The following is a 26,175-nucleotide window of genomic DNA, read 5'->3' on the forward strand; positions in this document are numbered from 1 at the left end:
TTGGAGGCTAAATGGGTTGAGGAATTAATTTGCCAATGGATCACTTATAACAAGGAAGCCAACTCCAATACTTGGTGAGTCAGGAAAAGGGAAAGGTCTCTTGCCTAGATGCTATATGCCAATCTACTGATACCCAGGCTGATTCCAGCCAAGGTAACCAAATCAGCCAGAACAGGGATGGACTGAACTCTTTTGGTCCAGGAATTAGCAAGAAGGCTCATGTATTATCTTTTAAAGGTCAACTGAGAGGCACTTGGATGGTGACATTAGGGACTTGTCAGTCTGGGGCTAGGTATGATAGGGTGAATTTTACTACTTGCATTGTTGGGAGGCAGAGGTACACTTGGTTCTCACAGAAACTGTGCTTCGTGTCCAGGGTGTGGGCTTGTGTAGGGAGAACCAAGAGCCTTCCAATGAGGCCCATTATTACCTGTCTGAGCTGCGGACAAAAAGTAACACACACAGGCGGTTTGACTCACACAAGGGCAATGAATCTTCTGGAAATAAACTGCCAAAATTTATCAGCTGCACCACTGACTGTTTTTTCAGCCTGGTTGTCCTGGAGGTAATAAAAAGAAATTAGTGGTTTTGCATACACTTGTGCCTTACTAATGAGGGAAGAGATAACTCCCTTCCGGGCTTCTATTTTTGAGAAATAAAGACATTTCTATAGTATGGATGAATACAGAGAAGTTAGTTCCCTCAGTATTATAAGAGACCTTGAGAACTTTGTCCCTTCCCCAAGGAGACTAGAAAAATAGCAATTAAAAGCATCTTTTTGAAAGATCTGGCATGAATTAGAGTAGGTGGTATTAATGTAATCTGCAACAGGCCAGACAAGGTGTGTATTGGAGAGGACAGGCTGAGGCACTGTGAAACTGAATGTGTCAGTGTTAATGTTGAATTTTTCAAGGTGTCTTCAGCACCTGTCTGAATATGAAATGTAACATTGACCATTGCCCAGTCTTGGAGATCTCTTGGAGATCTGTAGGTATGGCTACGAACCTCCTGTCTAGATGGGCAAGAGCACAAACTCAGCAATTGTTACATCCAGGATCAGAAAAAATTTATGTACAAAAAAGATGACCTGCTGAGCCAGAGGGAGGTGGAAATGTAGAAGTTTGTATTTTGGCCTCTTCATTTAAAAATGGCACCAAACAGTGAGTTGATGTTATGGTTCAAATATAGGAGGAGGTCCTCTCTAGTTGTCATGTGTTCATAGACAGGGATTTTAGAAGGTGATTGAACTGTGAACTGTGGGGTGACAGAGTTGAGCTGCTGTCAGGAGGTGGAGGCGTGCCTAGAGATGTCAATTACAATTATATATATATATATGACCCTCACCAGCTCCTCCTTTTTCTCTCTGATTAATGCCTTCCAAGACATGAGCAGCTGTCCTTGTCAGGCCTTTCAAACATGCCATTCTGCCTTTGAGCCAATCAACAGTTGACCGTAACAGTGACCATATCTTTTAATTTTTGGGTGCTGAGTATTTTGACCCAGCATGTGAAAGTGACTAATCTTTGAGTACCAAGAGTGAAGTAATGACTATTATTATACTTGATCATGTAGTATAGAAGATTTTGGATTGGTTCACAGGTGGATTTTAGAAAGATTTGGAGGTACTGGCTGGAGAAGTCCTTAGAAGAAAGAAATGCGTGATAAAAGTGTATGTGGTAATGACTGGGCTCATGTTACTCAGTGGGGAACAAGAATTCCCTTATTATTAATTTTTTTATTTTAAAGAGAAAAAAACCCCAGAAATATCAAGAAGCAAACAATTTAAAAAATAACAAAAGCAAAATGATAACCAAAAATATAGCAATGGCAATATAGGATTTCAAAACAAGACAATAGGAATTTAACAACTGTTGTTATATGGCATGTTGTTGTCCTCAAAGTAATTGCTCAGGCTACCAGGTACAGACAATGCAAGATTCATCAAGCAATATAATTTCCCTTTGACAGTTTCTTTCCCTTTTATTATACCTATTGTAACTTTTGGATCTTATTTACTCTCTGTTTTTTTATACTAGGGAGGCAATATGGTGTTTACACATGCAAGTCTGATTTATTTCACTTATGATTACGGTTTCTAGTTGCATCCATTTAACTATAAAAGCCTCAAGTTTATCATTTTTTATGGCTGAGTAGTATTCCATTATATAAAAACACCACATCTTTTTTTAATCCATTCCTCAGTTGAAGGGCATTTGGGTTGTTTCCAGGATTTAGCTATTATAAATTGTGCAGCTGTAAACATGGGTGAGCATACATCACTGTGGTATGATGTGTTCAGTTCTTCTGAAAAAATATCAAGTAGATCGATAATGCAGTCTAATGGGAAGTCTAATCCTAATTTTTTGAGGAATCTCCACACCAATTACCACAGTGGTTGCAGCAGTCTACACTCACATCATCAGTGGAGAAGGGTTCCTTTTTCCCAATAGCCCTGCCAGTGTTTGCTATTGGTTGATTTGTTGATGATAGCCATTTTTTTCTGGAGATGGAATCTCAGTCTTGTTTTAATTTGTATTTCTCCAAATAACAATGCTCAGTTTACATTTGTTCATGTTCTTTGAATCTGCAGGAGACTGAGATTAAGATAGGCAGATTAATTGACCTGACATAAGAAATCTCAAGGCAGCTCAACATTCATTCTGTGGCTTGGGTGCTGTTGCAAGCTGTTAGCCAGCTCTACATGAAGAATCAAAAGCAAATGATACATGTGAATGGTTTTTAAATGTTTGGATTTCCACCTGACAGAAAGAGCCAGAAAATTTGACCTCTACAATTTTGACTGAGAAAAACATGGTTACCAAAACGATTAACATAAAAATACTCTGATTAGGATAATAGGAAAGAAAGATGCCTTGAGGATGTCCCAAGAATCAACAGGACTCTACCAAGGGTATTTTGCCCCAGTGATGAGAAAGTGATCAGGACAGCTGAGTTAAAAATGATCATAGGAAGATAAACCAAATAATTGTACAATCTAGTCATCGCAAACCCATGGTTTATGTTCACTTGTGCTGGGACAATCAGATGGTCAAGTTTCAAGAAATGTCCTTGTGTGCCCTTTGGTATTTTATTAAGGCAGTATTTAGCAGATGACTAATTGATTTGGGGAAATTTGATGTAGCTTTGAGAAGTCAAAACAAATAGGTCTAATTTTAAAAGTAGGTCTCTTTTCAATGAGGAAAAGACATCATGGGGCAATTGGGAATTCGTGGCTGGTCTTTGAATTGTCAAAACAGGAGTAAAGAATAGGGTTCCCTTTTTCCCCAGTTATGACTATAGAACTAGAGGAGGGTATAATGGAGAGGAAAGTTAAACAGCATAAATTGTCCTTGTAGCAACAAGAAGTTGAATTTGCGAGCCCATTGCATCCAGGATCATGTGGAGCTCCTCACAAGTTATGGAGCCTTCCACAGGCAGGCACAGCAACTCGCTTGGGAACCCCTCAGGACTTCATCAGAGCAGGTGTTGTAAATTATAAATGGGTGGGCTGCTTAACACCAGCTGAAATGAGTCAACGTGATGCTGAGTGTAGAGGGCCCACCTGAGGCTGTTGCTGCATAGACGAGAGACCTGGAGAGGAAGACAGAAGCATTGTGGGTTCTCCCATGTTGTTGTCTGGAGCCATTGGTTCTCCTGAGGAGCTTGTCATGCTGGCTCCCCAGATGCGAATTTGGCCATTATCATTGGAGGAGCCTGGGACTTTGTTGCTAAGAGTGGCTGTGGTTCACTTTGGGGGAACTTTATTCCTTATTTTGATCATCACTTCCTGGTTCTGGAGGGGAAGATGTGCGCTGTTTAATCGCCAGGAGAAGCGATTACAAGGTAATCTTTTCCAACATAGTTGAATTTTCTTCTTTACCCCATGTTATCTCTCTCACCTTTTCATAATTAATGGGGTTCTTAATGTACTTTTTATTCCAATGATAAGAGTGATCATCTTAGGTCCTCAAGTCTAATCCACACTGAGTATTATAGTCTCAATTTGTTTCTGTCAGAGAGACAGTGAATATCTCACCATGAGAGATCATCAAGGAATGAGGTTTCTCTTCCACATTCTGAATAATTTATTTGTTAACAGGAAAACAATATTTAAAACCCAGACTAAAACTGTACTTGCAAAAGTCTGCTATTGTGAGAAGTGCACCCCAGCAGAAAGAAGGCTTAAACTATTTCCTCTATGAGGTTTTCTATCAGTTTTTTGCTAGTAGTAAATATAAAATCCTGCCATTTCACAGACCTGTTCGAAGCTTCTGGCTGTCCTCACATTGCTGTTTTGAAGCAGCCTTGCACATTACAAAACTGGACAAAATCTGAACTTCAGCCTACAGGTAGTGAGAGCAACAGCTCATTTGCACTCTGCTTTGAAGGATTTTCAGAAAGTGTAATTTCTGAAGGATACTGTACTTCCTAGATTTGTTTGAATTGCTTATGGTTCTGTTTAAAAAAAAACTAAGAGAAGGAATAATTCTCTTTAACCAAGATACTTCAAAAAACAACCTCTTTTGTCTCTGAGTAGATATGCTCAAATTGACCCTATTTCTACAAGTTCTAGTGATCAAATTATAAATATTTGCATGATTTCAGATAGAGAGAACCTTATAAAATAAAAGGTGTATCTTCACTTGAAGCAGAAATCAGTTCTACATAGGCACACACACTGGGTTTACAGTGCATATTGAAATTTACACATAGTTTGAAGACTTAGCAAAAAAAACTCTGTTTTAATGTAATCTTCAATATAAATTGTCATCATGCATTTAGATCAAGAAGCTTTCTCCTGCTGCTGTGATTTGGTTTTAATTCATTCCAATTATCTCTGCAAATCTTTTAATTTAATTTATTTTTATTAGTACATGTTTGCAGTATTTAATGTATACATTCATCTTAGGTAGTAGGTGCATGTACTCATCACATCTTAATTCTTTTATTTCATTTTCCTCTCCCTCCTTTTTCACTGTATCTACAGATCTATTTCCTTCATTTTCATTTCATTTTTTTAGTGCATGTTTGTTGTGCATGATTACTGTCATTGTGGGTTGTCACATATGTACATAACACATCTCAATTTCTTCATATTCCCCTTCTTCTAATCTCTGTCTCTAGGATCCCTTCCCATTTGCAACAGATCTATCTTCCTATTTTCTTTTATGTGTCTTTTACTTTGCTGTTTATTTATACTTTGGATTTCACATATGAGAGAAGCCATATGGTATTTGAGCATATGCGTCTGATTTATTTCACTTAACATTATGTTTTCAAGTTGCAACCATTTTTCTACAAATGACACAAATGAAGACATCAGTCCCAGCTTTGAAGTGAAGAGCCACTTCTAAGAAAACCACTGGCATGCATGATTGGCAATGATGATTTCTAAGGAAGAGAAAATAAGTTAGCTAAACATATACCACAAGATTGATTTTTTAAAGATTTTCCTGGAAAGAGATTTATGTGAAACTTTAAAAGGGAGAACAAGTCTCTGCTAATCTAAGTGTTTTAGGGCTTTGAAAAGAGAAGTCCACAAACACTAATAATCTATTTCTACTAAAATATTGACAACTCATTGAAAAGTACTCTGATATACTTGCTTACTATCAAAAGGTGTAGAGCTAAGGGCTCATTATAATGTATTCTTCAAATTTAACTGATTCTTAGACTTTTTACCCAGGTAAATTACTTTTAAAAACACATTCAACTTTTGCACACAGGAAGAAAGGGTATAAAATAAAACTCCCAAATGCCTGAGATTCTAATGTATTTAAGTGACATAATCTTGTTATTTTATTAATTTTCTTAAGACCCTCACTCTAGTTCTAGGTCTCTGAAGAAACAAACCACTTGTCTTTTTATTTTAAAGATACAAGATTCTCTAGGCAGGGTCTCTTTAGAGTGGCACAATTCATAATAACTAAATCTTGGAATTAGCCTGTATTTTCATCAATAAATCAATGGATAATGAAAATGTGGGATCATGGATTACTCTTCCATAAAGATAAACTTGAGTCATTTATAGAAAAATGGATGCACCCTGAGATCATAATATTAGGTGAAATAAATGAGACACACAAGCTTAAATATGATGTGGCTTCTCTTATCTGAGAAACCCAAATAAAAGTTAAGGACAAAATATAAGTCAAATATAACAATACAGAGACAAATTCTTCTCAAATGGGATTAGAATCAAGAGGCAAGGAGAGGGATGAGGAAGAGGAGGAAAAAGGAATGAAAAGAGGATTAGAAAAGGAATCAAGATGTGCTGTGTACACACACCAGTGCCACACAAAGAATGTAACCACTATACACTAGCAGCATGGACTAACGAAAATAATAAAATAAGAAAAAATTAGTTTTTACCACCTGGGTACAGTAAAAAGACCAACTGCGGGATATGCTGATGGACACTGAATAGGTCAGCTGGTTTCTCTCCAGTACCCTGTCCCCATATTTTGTCACAGAAAAGGTTTGGTCTGTCTCTGTCTCTCCTTATTCATGTGGTTGATATCAGAGGTAATGTAGGAAAGATAAAATTAAGCGAGGGACAAATTTTAAAACCCATCTGCAAAGCTACTAGACATGGTCAGTGAAAAGAAAGCCTCACAAAGCCATTTAGGGGAAGGGCCCTGTGAGATTGGGATTACACTGAATACAGATGGGGCCAGCTGGAGTTAGCTGGCTGCTCAAGCAGGAGACCAAGCCATTGAGAGTTTTCCCCAAAGAGAAGGAGAACGCTGAATGCAGTATGAGAAAGAAGAAAATCATGGAACCAAAAGATACATTTTAAATTTTAGCTTGCACACACATGAAACACAGACTTGTGAGGTGCATGGAGTTCTGGTGTGGCCCAAAGAACCTCTAGTGCTTTGTTTCCTGACTGAGTTGTCTTTACACAGGATTCCCTAATGGCATCTAACTCTTTGCCTGCAATAAGGAACCAGAAACAAAGAGGGCAAGTATGTTAGAAAGGGGACAGGGGGAGAGGAAAAAATATTTCCCCACTACAGTGTTCAAGTTTTGATTGGCTCACCAAAAAATATTGGGGTGGGGTTTAGTAACAGGTTTAGATTCTTGGTATCCCAAACAAAGAACTGAGGGAGACATACACAAGTAGACATGAAGTTATAGATTTATTTTATTTTTAGCAAGGATCGCAAAACTCATCAGGGTGGAATAGATTAGTGAGAAGAGTTCAAAGCCCTGAAGAAGCCGAAGGTCACAGTTTATACATGGCTTTTATAGAGAGAAAGTAACTCTCTAACCGAAGCAGTGAAGCACCCCCACTTTCTGTTGGAAAGGGGATTTTTTGTCCTTGGGTTGCTATGGCATCTAAAACCCATCAACATGTTCAAACCTACAATGCATATGAGGTCATTAATGTGGGACCACTTTTGTATGTTTGAAATGTTTTATACCACATGGGTCCCAGAGTATGACTTGGTTAGAGCTGCACACACTTTGCTGTCTGTAGAAAGTTGTTTTAGGCATCCCTGGCAGGACTAAAGTGGATGCATCCTCTTGTTTTTGCCAAGTGTAGTCTTGCTGTGAGCAATGGGCATTTTCTGTGGATTTGGAGAGCTAGATTCCTTTCTAATTCTCTGCCTTTCAGGCCCTTTTCCAGGGACTTGTTTTCTCTGTATCCTTCCTTGATACTGTACTCCCTGGCAACCGCTGTCACAGTGCCTAAGAGAAAGGGTGATGGGGCAGTGAAGGGAGCGCTAAGAGGCAGACAGCCAAAAAATACCAAGACAGATACATATTCAGAGAAAGACTGCAAATTTGTAAAACAGAGTGAAAAGAAAAGGCACAGAAGCAACTAACTAAGAAACTTAAAACACAATCCCTGGGCTGGGGATATAGCTCAGTGGTAAGCACCTGCCTTACAAGTGTGAGGTCCTACATTTGAGTCTGTAGACCAGAAACAAACACACAACATTGTTATGAATTTAAGGAGAGAACAGCCTCACTGAAACAAGAACAAAGAAATCAGTTGTGATTTTTGTCGTACTTAGGTAATTCATTGTGCATAACCCAAAGGAAAATTGTTGTCAAGTGTTTTGCAAAGATAAGTTTTTAATAGTTTCAGAAAGCATTCTTAAGATGGAATCAATCCCTCCTCATTCTCTTACCATATTTTTAATCAAATAAGAGGTGAAACCTTGCACTTAGTTTTTTTGTGCATCCAAAAATGGTATGATATGGAATTTATGGAAGTTTGGAAATGCATGTCAATGTTTAATGATAGGAAATCAAAGTTTGAAAACCAGTATGTAACAGGAGAAAACTATAGGTGTATGTAAAGGTAGTCCTACATTATGCAACTCAGAGATGTGAACTTGTATATGTTAGCACATACATCTATATCTAGTATGTTCCATAAAAATTAAATCTTATATCCCAAATAAACAAGAAACATGTATTTTGCAGTTAACTGAATTAAATTTCTAGGAAATGACCTTTCCCGGCTTGTGAATATAAAATATTGAGGCTGTTGGGGAAAAAAGAAAAACCAAATAGTTGGCACCTAGGGATATTGGAATATTTAAAAATATGCCTCGAAGAGCTAACTGACCTTTACTTTTTCTCACTAAATATAACATGCTCACCTGAGCCCAGATTACACATTTATAGAGCATTTGTTTGGAGGTGTTCAAGCATTTAGACTTAAAGAATTTGTGTTGTCAAAACCCATAGCACAAAAACAAGGGGAGTATGCCTAGGGAAATTTTTTTGATTTTTATCTATACAACTAAGGCATCAGGAGGGAAAACAAATGAAAAATTACTGTGACCCAAGATGTGCAAATTACAAAGCGGCCATCACTTTCAATTGCAAGACTACATTGCAATTTCACTAGTTTGACCGTGGAACCAAGTGGTTATATTAAGTTTAAAAGCTATTGTACATTTCTATCCTGTGGATATCATATTTTGATAATCAGATGATTGGAAGAGGTAGCCTCCTAATTCAATCTTCCAGTCTTATAAGGGAAGAAAATCTTTTCCCTATTTTTAATTCCTTTCAGTACCTGAAGGTTGTGAATTAAACTAACAAAAGATTCACAAAAGGAAAAGCTTGATTCATATGCATGTGTACATGAGAATGAGCAAAAGTGGCTGGGCTGTAAAGTGGTTAGAGTCAGATGTTTATGTAACTAACTTGTTAGGGGAAATGGAGGAGAAATGGCGTCTATGGGAGGAACATAGTCTTTAAGACACACAAATGAGTCTGTTAAGAGAATAAAGGGGAAAGGAGAAAGTTTGTGCCACTGTCCCGTCTGCTCTGCATGGTATGAGTGGTCTGCCTTTTGCAGGACCATGAATGTCCCCCAAACAGGAGAGTTATGGTGAGGTTTCTCATGTTCTCTGTCTGGGAGTGGAAGCCTGCCCTAAGAAAGAATTCATGGCAGCCCTCATTGCTCAGAAGATTTTCCCTTCCATCAGAGAAGATTTCCTTCTCCCTTTGTTAAATCTCAAATAACTTTAAGCTTAAAATACTTCACACCAACTCTGGGTTCCAAGTGAATCCCACGGTCTCACATCCTTTGTCAAGCACTTGTTGTCTAACGTCTGATAGCTAATACTCTTCGTTTCCATGCTGAAAATAAATTCTAACTACTCAGTGTCTACAAATAAATTTTAGAAATTATTCTTATAAAAGCCAAATTTATTTTCAGAGCCTCTCAGAAAAGGGCCTGGTAGAATTTTGATAGTTCCCTCTTGTATAGGCCCTTTCTTTCTCTGAGGTATTATTTCAAAGTATTTTTGGTATAAACTATTAGTGAAAATGTCCATGTTATTGAGATGATTTGGAAGTTCTGCGTTAAATTTTTCAACTAACATTTTTCTTGTTTCACTCAGAAATATTTTTTAGTGTAAAAGTAAATATAAAATTAGTAGCAGTGGCTGATTGAAAAAGGGTAAATAATGAGCAGAAGCCGACTGTGGTAGCTTTAAAGACTTGATGTTCAATTCCAACTCATTTCAAACAAATACCAAAGTTTCATATTTTGAGTACACTCTACATTTTGATGTACAGTTTTTAGACTTACAGCATTTCCTGTGAATGGAACCTTTTGTTGGGGATGAGTGATTTTGCTCCTCAAAGAGCTCTAACAAATTAAGACTTTATTACAGGGAATAAAAGACACTTTTCCCCTATTTTTGCTGCCGGGTATTGAACTCAGGGCCTCACCTGTGAAACATGATAATACCCCTGAGCAGCACCCCCAGGCGTTTTAATAATTTCAGTGTTAAAATGTGCAGCTAAATGGGGAGGCATGAAAGCGGGTTTGGGGTTACAGTGCCGCTGTTAAGTCCCTGCTGTGATTTGGGCTTGGAATGGCCCCAAATCCTCATGCTTTCAGAGACAGGGCTGGCAGAAGGGGATTGGATTCTGTGGGTGCTAAAGCCAAGCTGGTTTTTAGAGGTGGGCTATGGGATGTGACTTGGAAGGATGTATCTTCCTTCCTGGCTCCTCCTCTCTGTGTGTGTGTGTCTCTGTCTCTGTCTGTCTGTCTCTCTGTCTGTCTCTCTCTGTGCCCCCCCACCCCGTCTTCCTGTCTTCCTTCCCCTCCTCCTTCCTGGCTGCCATAATGTAAGCAATTTTCTTCACCAGACCTTGCCACCTTGCCTTTCCTGCCTTGGAGCCAGGAACTACAGACCGAGACTGTGAGACAAAGTGAACCTCTCCTCCTTTAAGTTTCCGGTATTGAATCCATTGTCCTAGCAATGAAAAAGTGACTAAGACAGTTCTCATTCTTTTCAAAAATAGAAAATTAAGTGTCATCTTTTTGTTTTCCTACCTGCAGCAGCAGCAACACTATCATCAGTGCTATGTAAATAAAACAGATCGCAACACACAGTAGCACCTAGATAATTAGTTTGTGAGAGATATGAAAGGGATATGGACAAAGGTGTTTTAGATCAGGATGAAATAATGCAAATTAGGAAGACATATTTGTGTGGTTTCCTAGTCTTCATGTCTACTTAGTGGGCACCTGCTTTAATGACAACTTTGACTTGGATCTCAAATCAATATTCTCCCTCCCATTTAATATCTCATTCTTTGTTCACTTCTCTTGTGTAAGGAAAAAAAATAAAAAAGAGTGTCACTGGGGTAAATGTTGCTATGTAGAGAAAAGGAAGTAACCCTTTATGGAGTAATTATGGAGGTTTCACTTGAAAAGGAACTCAAAGGAGAGGAACTCAAAGTGGAGATTCTCAGAACACCTTCTCATAGGCTTCTAGGAATGGAACTGTCAAAATGGATGTCTTATGGGTTTTTGGTTTGTTCTAAATGATTTTCGATTTTTCAAGGAAGATTCTCCAAAGTGATATGTCAATTGAAGAAAGTGAAAAAATGCTTCGTAGTCCCTGAAACAGGTGTACACCAATCGAGTTCAAGATTCTACTTTTAGAAATTTGTTCTAAGACAATTTGATTTATATGAAAGGTCACAGAAAGATATTTTCAGAAAACAAACTGGTTGAAAACATACAACTTCCACATAACAGAGTATTGAACTATCAAAAATAAGCTTTAAAAGACTGAATGTGGAATTAAATAATGTTCTTGACATCTTTTAAGAAGGGAAACACATTTAATGAATATATATAGCAAATGACCCCATTGTGGCAAATGCTTTGCACAAAATGATTTGGCTATGACACACAATTTTTACTTTAATTTTTATTGCCTCTACATTGTCATTTTCCTTAAAAATATTGAGTAATAAAAACTAAACTACTGTATTCAAAATAAAAAAGATACTGAGCTTGTTCTAATTTGCTGATTCTCTGAGCCCACTAACTAAGGGCACAAAGGTAAACTTAGCTGGCTTCTTTTTGGCCTCAGATGAGCTCAACCACCTAGGTAAGCTCAGCCTTACTGCTTGGTTTTATCCACCCACTAAGAAGGCAAAGTAGCTCTCCATAGCAATTTTCTCAGTTTAATCTCCCCAAACAACACAAGAAAACTCAACCTAGTGTGTTTTAGAACACAGAGACAATGCTTACCAATGTTCACCTCAAGCCTTGATTTAGAGGTCGGGGTAGTTGGTGAGCTGCATCCCCATCCTACTCTCCAACATGCAGACACAGTTGTGGGGAAAGAGTGGGCACTAAGTCTGGCTGCTCCATCCTAGCTCTCTCCAGAAGAGTTTAGAGCCATGATTAACCCTTAGCTAACCTCTCGGGATATTGCCAGCAAAAGGCTTTTTATGTTACTAATTAAGGATGATGTTATGTACAGCTGAAGCAATCAGGCAAGCTGTACCAACTTGTCAGGACTCATAGGGATTAATTTGCACAAATTTCAAGATTGATGACACTCCTAGTTTCATTGTGGAGCCCTGAAATTCAGTTTTCACAGTTGGTTGTATAGTACCAACTACAGCAGTCCTCTACAGAAACCCTGGATCATGAGATAAGCCAACTTGAACTAGAGGGAAAGCATATCTTGTTTGATCAAAGAAAAGGAAGCACTTGAAAACATTCCTCTGACTTCTCAGAACCCTTTCCTTTTGCTCTTGGACCTTTGGCTATATAGAACCAGGTCTGTAAATGCAACTAGCTGTGGGGTGTTATTCATCCTTCTTGTGAATCAGAAAACAAGGACTGCAATCAAGTCCCTGAAACGTAAATGCTCCATCTCACCCAGAAGTCCTGGGCTATGTAGTCCATGTAGCGATTCTGTTCCCTCTGGCCAGAGAAAGGCCAGGGCCGGAAACTGAACAAATAAAAAGTAGCTGAGGTGCCTGCACTCCTGGAGATGCTGGCTTTCTTTTGTTTCCTTTGTTTCAGTTGATTTGGGCAGCTATTTAGGAGGGGTGGTCACTGATGCTACTCCTGCTTCGCCTGTGGCCTCTAGTATCTGAAGAACTTGGCATTCCTTCCTCACCATTTGCTTCTAGCTGTATAATTTTTCTGTCACGTTTTTTCCACTAGAAAAGTTTTTCATTTTATCATTTATTTTACTTCTCCGATTTCTTCTGAAATTGTATGTACTAATCTTATGGATATAGCTCCTGTGGTAACATTACATCTTAGTTATTAGTTCAGCTGTACCTTCGAGAAGACAACTTTCATTTTTTGTATATTTGTCTGTTGCACTCGGGCTATTCTCATGTCCCTATCTCATACCACAGATACACTCTCCCACATATTTAAATTTCTGGTAATTTCCTAAAATGATAACTTTCCTTAGATTAAGTTTGGAAATGCAAATTATTTTCCACTCATCGATGCAGTGATTAAAGTAGATCTAGAGGGTTTCACTTTCCCCTGGATTAAGCATTATGGAGAGCCATGGGTAGAAGGACCAAGTTTTCTGGGCCTGAAACCAGTAAATAAATCTGAATCCTTTTCTGTTCCCCCTAGAAAGGTTCAGTTTGCTGGAGGGCCTGAGGACCATAGTTCTCCTAAGGACATAGAATGGTACAATAAGCATTAGCTCAAATGTCTGTGTACCAGATGGGGAGGTCGATATCTCAAACGAAGCGAGAATAGGATAGTGATAATTAAAAACAGAGCTATAGTGTATATCCTAGCATATATCACATGAGACATGGGCAAGGGTAGACTTCCTTTCATTCTTACAGTGCTATATCATGTGTCAGATAACTTCATGTTCCCTGAATATCAGTGAGCTCCCATACCTTTGAACTTGACAGAACCAAGTGGTGAGTTTCAAACAGGAGCCTATCAGCAGGAGTGGTGTGTCACTTCTCTGCTGTGGCAATGAAAAGCTCTCCTTTGACCTGTCAACTTCTTTTCTGTGTCACTCTGATCAGGAAGCAATGTTTGGACAGATGAGCCGCAGATGAAACGGTTTGATCTCCAAAGTCGTAATTTAGAACAATTCTGTTAGACTCATAGCAAAAATCAGTCTTTGTACGATAAGCCAATGGTACTGCAGGGTTAATTTATCATCAGTGTAGAGCCTGAGAATCCTTGGTAATAAAGTTCCCAGAACTTGTACCTCTGAGAGGTTATAATGAGGAAAACCCTGCAACTGTCTGAATGTACTCTAACTTGATTCTGAAAAAATGTCCTACTCAGTTTGTATTTTCCATTCCTTGATTGTCTGGAGCTAGAGAAAGAACTAAGATTTCTTACAGAAAGAAAAAAAAAAACATAAGGGAACATCTGAATTTAGGTGTGTCAGGAAAAACTGTAACTGATACATTAATAATAATCCTATAACTGCACTATACTATAAAGTATATATCTTAATGTCATCAATTTATGTTCCAATGTGCTACTTTTGATAGGACGTTGGTCCAGGTTTTCTAAAACTTTACTCATTTATGATAGAGCACCTATTAGGGCTATACCAAGCTGATATGTATCATTTTTTAATGAAGAGCAAGTACACATAAAGCATCCAATCAATAAGTGTTGCCATCCAATCAATGCTGTCATGGGGGTGGCGGCTGGGAATCCAACCAACCGTAAGTTTCATGCTAACAGCAAGGTAATTCCCCAAATCCGTGATTGTATGGAAGCAGATGACATAAAATATGATACTGAAGATAACTGGAATGAGCTATTAAGGTTTGCTCTTCAGGTTCTTTTCGGGTATGTATGTGTCCCTTTCCACAGGAATCAGCGAGCAGCTATAAAATGTCTTTCATGTTTGGAAACTATGTTTTGCTGTTTGTCAGAGGCAGAAATCTTTGATTATATTGTTTTGTAGAACTCTCTGTCTTGGAGAGATGAGGCGGTGGAAATAGGTCAAACAGTTTTCAAGATGAGTACTTTTCTTTTAAAAATCTATGGGTAACTTATATGAGCAGATTTGCCAATATTCACATGTCTCCTGAGTGGCATTTGGTTTACAGTCTTCTGATTGCTGTCTGGTGGTGAATTGTTCTGTTTATAGCTTCGAAATTGCTATCTGGGTGACAGTCTTCTGTTACTAATCTCATGATGGCTGTCTAGTGCCTCAGCTCCCTGTGGTTCACAATGCAGCTTGATAATTCTGCAGAGGGAGGTACAATTAGCTAACTACGCACCTGCTCAGCGTACAGTTTTACGATTGTAACTCGCAGATTGATATATGTCTTGGGCATATGGTGGGAGAGCTTGAAAACAGAAATTCTATATCAGGTTTTTCAAAACCTAAATAAATGTATCTTTCCACATCTATAGAATAAATTCTTGATATTCTGTAAGGATGTGCATACACACACACACACACACACACACACACACACACACACATATATATATATATATAAGTTTTGTAATATTCTCTGATATATCAAATGGGAAAACAAGTGTCTTTATCAAGCACATTCATAATACTGTACTCAATCAGTAGGTTCTCTACATGTTTTAATAGTTTTTACCTACATTTCATTTATATATGTATATATATGTATATATGTATATGTGTATATATATATATATATATATATATATCCTTTCCTCCCTCCCCCCCCTTCCCCATCCCTCCCTTCCCCCCTCTCTGTCTTTCCCCATCCTGTCTCTCAACAAGGTCTCACTATGCTTCTCAGATTGCTTTTGAATTGGCTTGGAGGCTTAAGCAATCCTTCTGTCTCAGCCTCTTGAGTGCCTAGGACTACAAGAATGTGCTACTGAGTACAACTACCTTTACCATTCTTGAATAGAAAGAACCTGATTCCCCACTGCAGCTAAGTTTCTTGCATGAAGCATGAGCAGTAGAATGCAGTGCTTAGTTGTATTAGAAGAGTGGTAGTCAATTCACTAGTGAAGGCTTGTAGTCCATAGTGAAGGCCATTGTTTCAGCTTAGCATGATCCTATTACAATGAGGTTCTTTTGCAGAGAGAGAAAAAGCAGTGGCTAAGAAAGTAGAGAAAAGAAATACTCTCAGCCGCAGGCTGTATTTTTGAGGGTTAGTACCACATAGGAAAGGGTACATGTACCCAAGACTTTAGTTTTATTTTCCCTAGATGAATGACCAGGACCATTCCAGTAACATATATCTTAAAGGATCTAGAAAGCTAAATGTTCCACACATGCAAAATAAGTTCATATACTGCTAAGGACATGTCATTTGCATATAACTCTCATAAAGTCTCATGGTACCACCAGAAATTGCAATTGTACCTGAAAATATTGGGAACCCGAATGGTTTCTCCCATTTTCTCAACCTGTCAGTGTCTTAAAAAGCCAAATTCCCTGGACAATATATACACTATATCTCTTGAACACTATGAAACAACACTAATTAGGGGTGGAAACTTTAAAATATCCAAGGAAGGGCAAGTGAGAACATTCCCCACAAATAGCAGGAGGAATCACCCACAGGATAAAGTTTCATAAATGAACAGACTTCAGCGAACTGACTACAATATATTATATAGAAAATATATTTATGAGTGAGTTGACAACATTTGTAATCAAATAATAATCGTAGTTTGAAAGACTAGTATGCTTTCTGACAAAAAGTTATTGGAATTTTAAAATCCTTAAACTTTGGAACCCTGAAGGAGTAATACATAAAACTTACAGAAGAATTACACTAAGGTGTTTAGAGAGGAACTTGTTCCTGTCAGCAAAGTCTGTGAAATCTGTCTACTACAGTTCCAAGCTCTTCAGTCTTTAGCTAAGTGATTCACTTAGGTCTCAAGCCCCTCTCCTACTGCAAGTCCTGTGTCAAGATTTCATGTTTTTTATAAAAAACTATTCCCAATGAAACATTTCTGTAAACTGAAATGTCAGCGGGAAAAATATTAACGCTATTTAGATTCAACCTACAAAATATTTTATTATTATTTTATTTCCAGATAAACCAACCACAGTTAATTAAATGGGGTCTACACAGATGAGTAAGTCTGGACACATCGACAGGCGTGAGCCCAGATGCTGTGACCATGGGAAACATTTCACAGTCCAAACCACCAAAGGGGCCTGGAGAATAATTAATGAGATCCATAAGTATGGGTACAAAGAAGCCCACTTTTATATCTTCAGATTGCTAACTCCAGCAAAACCTTCCTCTTCTCCAATGTTTTTTTTTCTTATAACAAATTTCTGACACAGAAGAGAACATTTGTTTCATATTTTATTGAATTTCATTTATATTAAATTAAAAATATATTTCTGACAGATTCATGTAACAAAAAGGCAGAACAGTTTTCAAATTGTTCAGCTGGGATGATCAGTGTGGAATGAGGTGAAGCAGTTCGCATTCCTTAATCACCTTGCACAGGTACAATTCTTTCCCAAGAGCCAAAAGAGGATCCTGGAGAATTAACTGAAGAGCCTAATTATAGAAATTTAAAATACTCTTTCTCCCTCATTCTCAAATAACAGCAGAAATGGGGGCAGGACAGAAAATGGGGTGAAGGGTTGGAGATGAATGAATAAGGGAAATTATACTAAAAATATACCTAACATTAAAAAAGTTAGTATGTGTTAAGTGCATAATCCTTCATCAATAAAATAGAAAAAAATAACATTACACCACACACAATTGGCATATCCTATTGTGTAAGCGAAAGCAGAGGTTGGACACATCACGATAGTGCTAAACACAGAATCACAAGTAATGTCAAAATGGTAACTTCCAACCAAAAAGAAACAATCACAAGCCAATTACTTATATACAAATCAACCCTAGAGACCATTATATTCCAAATAAAGATGTTCACAAAAGAAAATCAAAGCAACATTATCCTTATTTACAAATGCAACTAGCCATGTCTTTAACAAGCTATAAAAATACTATTCACATTTTCAAACATACAGTAGTATTTTTGTCTGTATATTTCAAAAAGGCAGCTAACTTTGAATGCTGGGATTTAAATGAAACATTGATGGCTTACCAGCAAGTTATTCTTGTACCTCTATCCTTTGAAGATACTTCACAAGAGAGAGGCCTTGTTTTCTGTTTACAAGTTAAGAAAATAAGGAAATGAACACAACTCTGCCTTTTGGGTAAAGTTTCTCCCTTTTTTCACCCAAACGGACCTTAGTCAACTGCTTTGACGCATGCACAAGATGAGTGTTTGAGAGAAGATTGAATGTGATGTGGTTTTTCTTTGTGCTGTGATTTGTCTTGCACGTTGATCTTCTAATGATGCTCGAGGAAGGCATAGACCGCTAGTATAAGCACGTGAAAATGCACAATCACCATGCAGTGACACAACCCCTGTTGCTCATGATAAAGATGGAGACACAGCTGAGATATGCATTCAAAGTTAGCTGCCCTCGCATAGCTGCTCAGTTTAATAATCGACCCATGTAACAGCAGTACCAGTTTATGCTACATATTTCAAAGTACCTTACTTTAAAACAACAGCTTATGTATCTACATTTAGAAAATAACTTTTGTAGTTTGATTATGGGAGTAATTCGAAAAAGGGTTCTTGGAGTGCTATGGTTGTAATCCCCTCACTCCCCCCTCCCAGCCCCTGAGAGATCCAGAAATATACAGGAAATATAACTGCCACGTTATGAGGAAAGGTACAACCCCTCCATGAACCAAAATATCTGGGCATGATGTTTGAAAATCAGGTTTATGTCAATATCTAGGCGGTATGGTTTGCTTTCCTTCAAAAGGGCTACAGGCCTGGGTGAAACCTCTATATATCAGGGGCAAAAAAAAGCAGTAAAGGCCAAGTGATTTGGACAAGCTAGACTATTGCCTGAATTTTATGAAGCTTTGTTTTTAGATATTTGTATATTTGTGCAAATATAACCACACTCATGATATGGGGGAAACTCTCTGGAGTATTAAGCAAAAAATACCCCCCGCAGAGCCCAAGTAGAGAAAGAATGGCACTCTGTTAGATCACATATAGTTTCACTAAAGTGAAACTGTGCTTGTTATATATTTGTTAGATGGATATGTCATTCAGAAAAAAAAAACAAAAAAAAAACTGCAGAAAGCTCTCCAAGTTGAACAGCCTTTACTGCTAAGACTCCTCATTTGAGAAAGAAAAGAAATAACAGCAGCTATAAAGCTTTGGCAAGCAGGAATTACATAAGTTGAGTAAAGTAAATAAACTAATTTTCATGCAAAAACTAACTCCTTGGTTCTGGACATCATTTGTATGGAAAGCCCAACTCCCAAACTTGGAAGAACATGGCGTATGTATGAGTTCTGAGAATCGTCACGGGTTACCGCATCTCAAATTGCTGTAGAGGACAACGTGTGAGAGAATCAACCTTCATGGCGAAGCAGCTGTAACACGCAAGTGTGTTCTTTGTGCAGTAAATTATCTGAAAAATTACCTAATATCCAAATTGATGGGCTCTTTTATGGAAAAATCAGACATTCGAGGGCAAAGTCCAAGACAGTCTTTCACAGAGCAGGGTGTGGGACCCCAGGGATCCATTATGGCTTACGAGAGGGATGGTGCCAGGAGAGCCACTGGGAACTGTGCTGGTAGGAAATGACAAGGATGAGGACACTGTGCCAATGAGAAAAAAAAAGTGAGGGTGCTATTTTCCTCTAAGTTTCAGAGAGAAATAAAGTTTTCTGTGATTCTTAGCAAGGTATCCCTTATTTGCAAAGTTGAGTACTTTCCACAAAGAGGCAGGTCAGTATCCAGGAAATTGGGGCTTACGACCTTTTCATCATGAGATGCTAGAAGTTATTCCTTCTGCACAAGTGTCACCTTGCTGGCAATGGAACGAGGCAGGGGTCTGCAGAAGTGACACCTCCTACATTTTTGCCCCTCTACACAATCAGTGATAATTGAACAGAGCTTTTGGAATTTCTACTGTTTCAGAGATCTTTATTTAAATGAAAGAAAGACAGAAAACACAAAGACACCTGGCCTAACACGATGCGTGTAGGAGCTTTGTGTTCATGATGATAGCAAGAACTCCTTTTGCAAAGGCATCTCTGCACAAAGAAATTTTCTGTTGATTCTACTTGGAAGTATAAATCCTAACTCTGTTGTGATATTAGTAAGAATTGGGTCGCCACTGATAGTGGCCCTTTACAATCATCTTACCTATATCTGTATAATGTTATTTATTTTTAAGCAAACGGCAAGTAGGAGACATAGTCTGTCCTTCTGGGCTTACATGAGAATGAGGCTGCCCTCCAGCTTGATGGACACCAGTGTTCACAAGACACAGAGAGACCCAGTAAGACCCTCTGAGAGTATGCTATACTCTACAGCTTGGCTTCTCTGGCTTTTAACAATAGAAGTTTATACACCTGAAATTCTCACCTGTCCCAAAGCAAATCATCAGTCTAAAAACTAAAATTGGAAAGAAAGCTTGATTTAGTAGGTATTTATCAGAAAGATTTTAATGAATTCCTTTCTGGTTTTTGAAGTGACAGAGTATGATGGGAAAAGAAAGTAGGGGTCACGAATTAAATGTATTTTGCTTTCTAAATGCTATTACTCTTTTTGTCTCTCTATAAGGTAACAGAACTATTTCATTTCCTTTGTTTTTAAGACCTGTTCAAGTCACATGTAACATATTTGCCTATTAAAAGCTACAAGGTGGTGGTATTTACAAAAACTAAAACCAGAATTCTCCTTGTACTTAATACATTTAGAAAACGATAAAGAAAGAAGAAGATGAGAAGAATTTTAACTGTGGAGCTTTAAATCAAGTTTTCACCATTGGAGCCACATATATCTACTTTTAGCTAATCCAAACAACAATTTTAAATGACAAACGTAAATATATATATATGTATATAATTAGGCAAAATGCAACCCATATTTTCATAGCCCAAATTTTATTTTGCTACATATACTTTATGGTTAGTTTCCTAATTTGATTTATTCACTAATATTAAAATCATTTAACACTTGATAACCTAACTAAATCTACATCTTTCAACATTATCATGGTTCCGTCCACTTATATATACATGTTTTCATAATCACCTCTTCTATTACCTTATGGACTACATATACTAGTTAAATAATCAACACTTACAGATGGATGAAAAATTCAAGTTTTTAAAGAAATGTTAGATAGCTCTAAAAGAAACCCCACTTGTATTTACATCCTTCCCTGTCCAGCTGAAACTATTTAAATCTTCTTTTCCTATTTGACTTCAGGAAGGACACTGATCACCACCCCTCCAGCTTAGCAGTTAGCAGCAGATTCTCACAAAGCTTTTATTCTCTTTCCTTAGCATGGAACTCCGTGCCATCCTCGTACCATGTCTTTCCTTCAGAAGGTTCTGGCACCCATATCAATCACAACACTGATAAAAAGGAGCACTGTTTCTTTCCACAAGTTATAGTGATTCCGTCTTTCTTCCTGATCACTGAAGGAAGTCCTTTAGTTTTAGTGAGTGCATTTTAGGGGGATTTAAATTTTGCATTGTTTTTCATACCATTTCAAGAGTGTTTCTGGAGAATCTTTTCCTAATCCATGCTGCTTACACTATTCAAAAAGCCAAGAGCTTATGCTTCTCAGGTTTACATACTTTGTTCTGCGTATTTCCATGGGTATCGTGGATTTCTGCATTCTGATATTGCAAAGCACTTTGCGAGCTTCAGCTGGCATTTTTAAAGTTTACTTTTCTGGATGAATTATTGTCTAGAGCAAAGGAAACTCTTTATTCTTCTTACACACTCTCAAATGTGTTTCTGGGCACTAAAGTAAAACAAAGGAGAAAATTCCAAACCACTGAAATCAAGCATGTATTATAGAAATAACTCAAAATGAATGCTAAAGTGGTACTACTGAGAAGCACCTGGGGGGATTTTAAACTATACTTGCACCAACCCGTAGGTTTTAGTGAAAGATGACCCAACGTCGGTGTTTTGGTTTTAGAGGAAGCAGACTACATTCACTAACTATATGTCAGTTCCACTAATAGCAAAAATAGTATCTTTCTTCCTTTACCAAATTAAGTAACTTTGCTTTCTAATGCCAATGGAAGCCATATGAATACTACCAATGAAAAAACGAAATCAAGAAAACTCGAGTCAGATTTATGTAGTATAGAATGCAAGGCTTACGTTCAATTCTTCAAAACTATTGATATCAGGTCTCCTTTTCCTTGCGACTCCTCCAAATGAGCAGGAGAGCTGTTAGCTCTCAGATGATGATCCTGAGTCATCATGAGTCTTTATCCCTGGGAAGTTGGAGACTGAACTTCAACAGAAGGAATCCTATAAACTGCTCTTCTCCTCCGGCTCACTCTTTTAGCTCGCTGTACTTCTCATAGCATAAGAAGAGACCAGAACCTCCCAGGATTTGGCCAAAGATCATCACTGGCTATTGAGAGTGAAAGGTAAAGTTGCCATCTAGATGAGCCAATTAGCCAGGGATGAAAGGTTCCAACCAAAACTGTGTTTGGAATGCAACGTTGCAACTCTTCAGTTTGTTCATGTCAGTAATTTGAAGGATGTTCACATCACTCCCCAAATGAGTTTACAGGATATGTTTTACTAAAAACCTAAATTTGTAAAGTTGCTCACAAAATAGACCATATCATCTAATTCCTTGAACTCATGGAAAAATTAAAATGTCATTCTATATGTCTCCTCCACTATAAAATTTTGAAGTAAGGGAAGATATTCCACTCACTTGACTATTTCCCCTTTAACACAGTGCTTTTAGGGGATTCTAAATAAGCAGTAGTTAGATAATTTAGGTTTGGATTGGTTGTTAGATTTATGTTTTTTCAAAATAGGTAGAAACATAGTTTTCTTTATATTTTTCCCTTTAAGCTCTCTTCATATTAGTAACACAGATTTTTATTGTAATTGGTTCCCTTAAGATTACTGATACTTATTTGCTCCTAATGTTTAACATTAGAAAGAAATAACTTTTAAAAATTTAAATGACTCGAAGCAGAATTTTGTGAAAAAGAGAGATGTGTATCCAATTTTCCTAATTACTAACATAAGGCTCTGTTTTCCTGGAGATTCAACACTTATCACTCATCTTAACTTAGTAGATGCTCTTTTACAATAAAACAGAATAAGGATGGTTCTAGAATTAGGGTGCATTATGTGAAGAAAAATAATTATGACATAAAATATCAGAAGATTAATATTTTGGGGGTAATAAAATTATTCCATGAGATGATTTTTCATATTTATTTACAAATTTTGAGCCAAGGTCCTACCCATAATGTGAATGTTTGTTTTTATTCTTATTACATTGATTTATGTGCAAAGAGGTACCTTCTACTCCATATAAAGTCTCTTACTAGAAATTCTACAGAATTCAAGCCAATCCTTAACTTGCATTCCTTCATATGAAGCATATAAACTAAACAAATTTCTTGATGTAGCAAATGTGATCTTATATGTAGATAACGTGCTGGCTCTCTCACCATAATCCCTGGATAACGGTTCCAAAGTCCTAATTTGGTTGGCATTTTCACAGTCTGTCTTTATCTCATCTTTTAAAAAATGTACTTTATTAATTTGCTGGTTGCTTCCATATTGCTTCATTCAACATCCAAAATGGAGTCCAGAAAAAGAAGAAATAAAATTATAGCTTAAGTGCAAACTACATCTCTGAGTGCCTGCTAGGTAGACATACCCAATCCAGTGTTTTTCTTCCAGTTTGTGGATTTCCCCATTCTACCATCCCTGGAAGTATCAGTAGTTTTCTTGAACCACACAGGACTGCCTCTTAGTTACCCTAAGTTACCTTAAAATTACTAACTGCCAGTCAAATACTGTTGCGGATGGAGGAGAAGATATTAAAGACTATAAAGAACAGGGGGACTGCATACACAACAGTGTGAACATGAAAGCTAGATTTGATGCTGACTTGACTGGCATCTTGGCCTTCCCTTCAAATTTTAAAGATTGTTTTTAAAATAGTGACTTCTTCATTATATTAACTTTTTTGTTTAAATTGTGTCAAGAAGATTTGATGTAAATATCTTCACAGAACTAAAAGCTCAAAAAATAGGAAAAACTAATATAAATGAATAAGCCAAAGTAAAAAAAATTTTTTTTTAAAGCACAAAGCCTTCCAAATATAATGACTGGATATCAATCTGATGGAGATTTAAAAACCATGGCAGCTGGGTTGGCCGTTTTTACTTGCCAGTATAGACAGTGTTGCAAAAAGAAATGGGATTCTCTATCTCACTCACTATCCCCTTACTGAGATGGCTATTTTTTTTTTGTTGTTCTAATGGAAACAAGATTTCAGTGCCACTGAATATGCATACATGGATTCCTGCAGATAGGAACAGATAGCATGGTATTTCATCCACCTGTATTTAGAAGTAAGTGAAGGAAAGAAGGAAGAGAGGGTGGGAGGGAAGGAGGGAGAACAGGAGGAAGAAAGGAAGGAAAGGAGGAAGACGAGGGGGAAGAAAGTAGGAAGGGAGCACAGCAGATTGGCTGGCTGCAAGCTAGCTTGGCAGTAGGCAGTATTATCCGATGTTTTATCTTCCTCTGGCTGTCCCACTCTCCTGAGCAACCCATGCAGAGAAAAGCAAGTGTGGTTCCTTCTGGTTTTCTCTTTCTGCCCCTCTTTCTAATGCTCAAGTTAGATAAGCACATAATTATCATTGCATCTCCCTGCCTTCCACTGGGAAATGTCAGAACTACTGGCCTGGGGGAGAAGGAAGATCACCAGAGAGAAGGGGTCGGGATGGGGAAATGGAGCGGGCCTGTCTTTCCACCTTCCAGGACTTCCCGCTTACACCACAGTGTTCCGGTGTCTGTAGGGAGGAGGAGGCAGCACAGTGCCTGGCTTCAGGGAGAACTCAGAGAGGTATTCAGGATTCTCTGCCACGATGGGCCGGATCCGTCCATTCTGTTTATAAAAATATTTTGTGCTGTACTCCTGCAGGTAGTCTGGGTGCTGGAGGGTGCTCCGAGGTGGCAGGCTGTGGTTCCAGTAGTCAGGGTTGTCAAACGCTTTTTTGGCCTTCTCTGGCACAGACAGTACACTGTTCTTCAGATACTCGGCCTTCCCCAAGGCGTTGGCAAAGGTGTTGAGGTACAGCGGCTCATTCACATACTCATCCTCTGTCTTGGGCGGGCCGTTGGCAGCTTTGTGATACTCAGGATTATCCAGAGCTTGCGGGTTTCCATTTTTCCTCCGAGAAACAAAAGGGTTTTCCTCCACGGGGTTCAGGTATTCTGAAGGAATGAAAGAAGCTCAGGTAACATCTACTTTTGAAAAAAAGTCAATCAGTCCAAAGAAATGGGCAATGGTTGGGTTCTGTCTAGAGCTAGACAGCCACACATTTGTTTTCATGAATTCTCAGCAAAAATGCTTTGTAAATTGTCACTGGCACACAACACAAGGAGCTAGTGGGCCCAAAATATCAACAGTAAAATCAGGCACTGATGAGCTCAGGATCAGAATTCTCATTCTCTAGATGGTTCTTTTTAAATTCACACTTGTTTGCCTTCCATAGAAGTTTTAGTTTTTCAAAAGTTGATAATTTATCATAGAAATTAAGACTACTATGGTGAAATAGCCTCTCCATGTACATGGATGTGAATTTTTATAAAGACTTTTGAAAAATCCAAGGGTTTAGGGGTTAGTCCTGTGCCAAGACAGGATGAAGGAAAAGAATTGTATTTTTAGTCTATTTGGCTTGCCATGAAGCCTTGTAGCTCTGGTAACAGGAATTTAATGGGAACTCTCTCCAGGAAGCTTTTACACTGATGAAAGGAATCATCTAAGGAAAAAAATCCACTAATAAAACAACTCTGATGGACATTCCTATGCCTTTGGTTGACTTAGTGGTGCTACATATGCACTTAACAATAAAGCATCATTAGATCATTTATTCCCAATGTCCAATCATAGTGACAGAAGAGCAAACCGCTAGTTTGAATTGTATAACATAGTTATTTTGTAAGTTAGAACCAATTGGTGGCTATTTTGTGTGGTTCAATCTAACAAATCCATTTGGAGTACAGGTATCACCCTGAGATAAATAATAATAATAATAATAATAACCAATGCTATTGTTCTCAAACTTAATTCCACTTCCATTTCTATATCTCTGACCACAGAGGCACATGTGTACATGTATTAGATACTCTTTGTTCTCCATTTCATTATATACATGAAAACCTGAGCTATTCCTATTTTGGAGTCAGGACAATTGTACATAAGGAGGGCACATTTACTTTTCAAATACCACTCTGAAATAAATTGTATGTCCCCTCTTCTTAGCCCAACATGTAGGTAAACAAATTCCATCAAACTGGGTTATTTTTCCCCTCACTGTAGAAAAACTGACTGTAAC

At 37.9% G+C, this 26,175-nt stretch overlaps 1 protein-coding gene and 1 long non-coding RNA gene across 6 annotated transcripts in view; one reads left to right on the plus strand and one right to left on the minus strand.

The window, feature by feature from the left end:
• The first annotated feature begins 3,604 nt into the window (after positions 1–3,604).
• LOC134473315 (uncharacterized) lies at positions 3,605–18,901 on the plus strand. The gene is made up of 2 exons (XR_010043522.1): positions 3,605–3,843; positions 16,787–18,901. It is a non-coding gene; the product is annotated as an uncharacterized LOC134473315 (long non-coding RNA).
• Positions 17,048–26,175, minus strand: part of Erbb4 (erb-b2 receptor tyrosine kinase 4) — a 1,018,041-nt gene continuing 1,008,913 nt past the window's right edge. For all 5 annotated transcript variants that reach the window (XM_063237442.1, XM_063237441.1, XM_063237439.1 and 2 more), the window contains one exon: positions 17,048–25,051. In XM_063237442.1, the coding sequence (XP_063093512.1) occupies positions 24,606–25,051 (446 nt within the window). In that variant the 3' untranslated portion in view covers positions 17,048–24,605. The remainder of the gene's footprint in view (positions 25,052–26,175) is intronic.

Source organism: Cavia porcellus, unplaced genomic scaffold, assembly GCF_034190915.1.
Source record: "Cavia porcellus strain 051 isolate PalLab524CR breed Dunkin Hartley unplaced genomic scaffold, mCavPor4.1 scaffold_26, whole genome shotgun sequence".
Classification (NCBI taxonomy): Eukaryota; Metazoa; Chordata; class Mammalia; order Rodentia; family Caviidae; genus Cavia; species Cavia porcellus.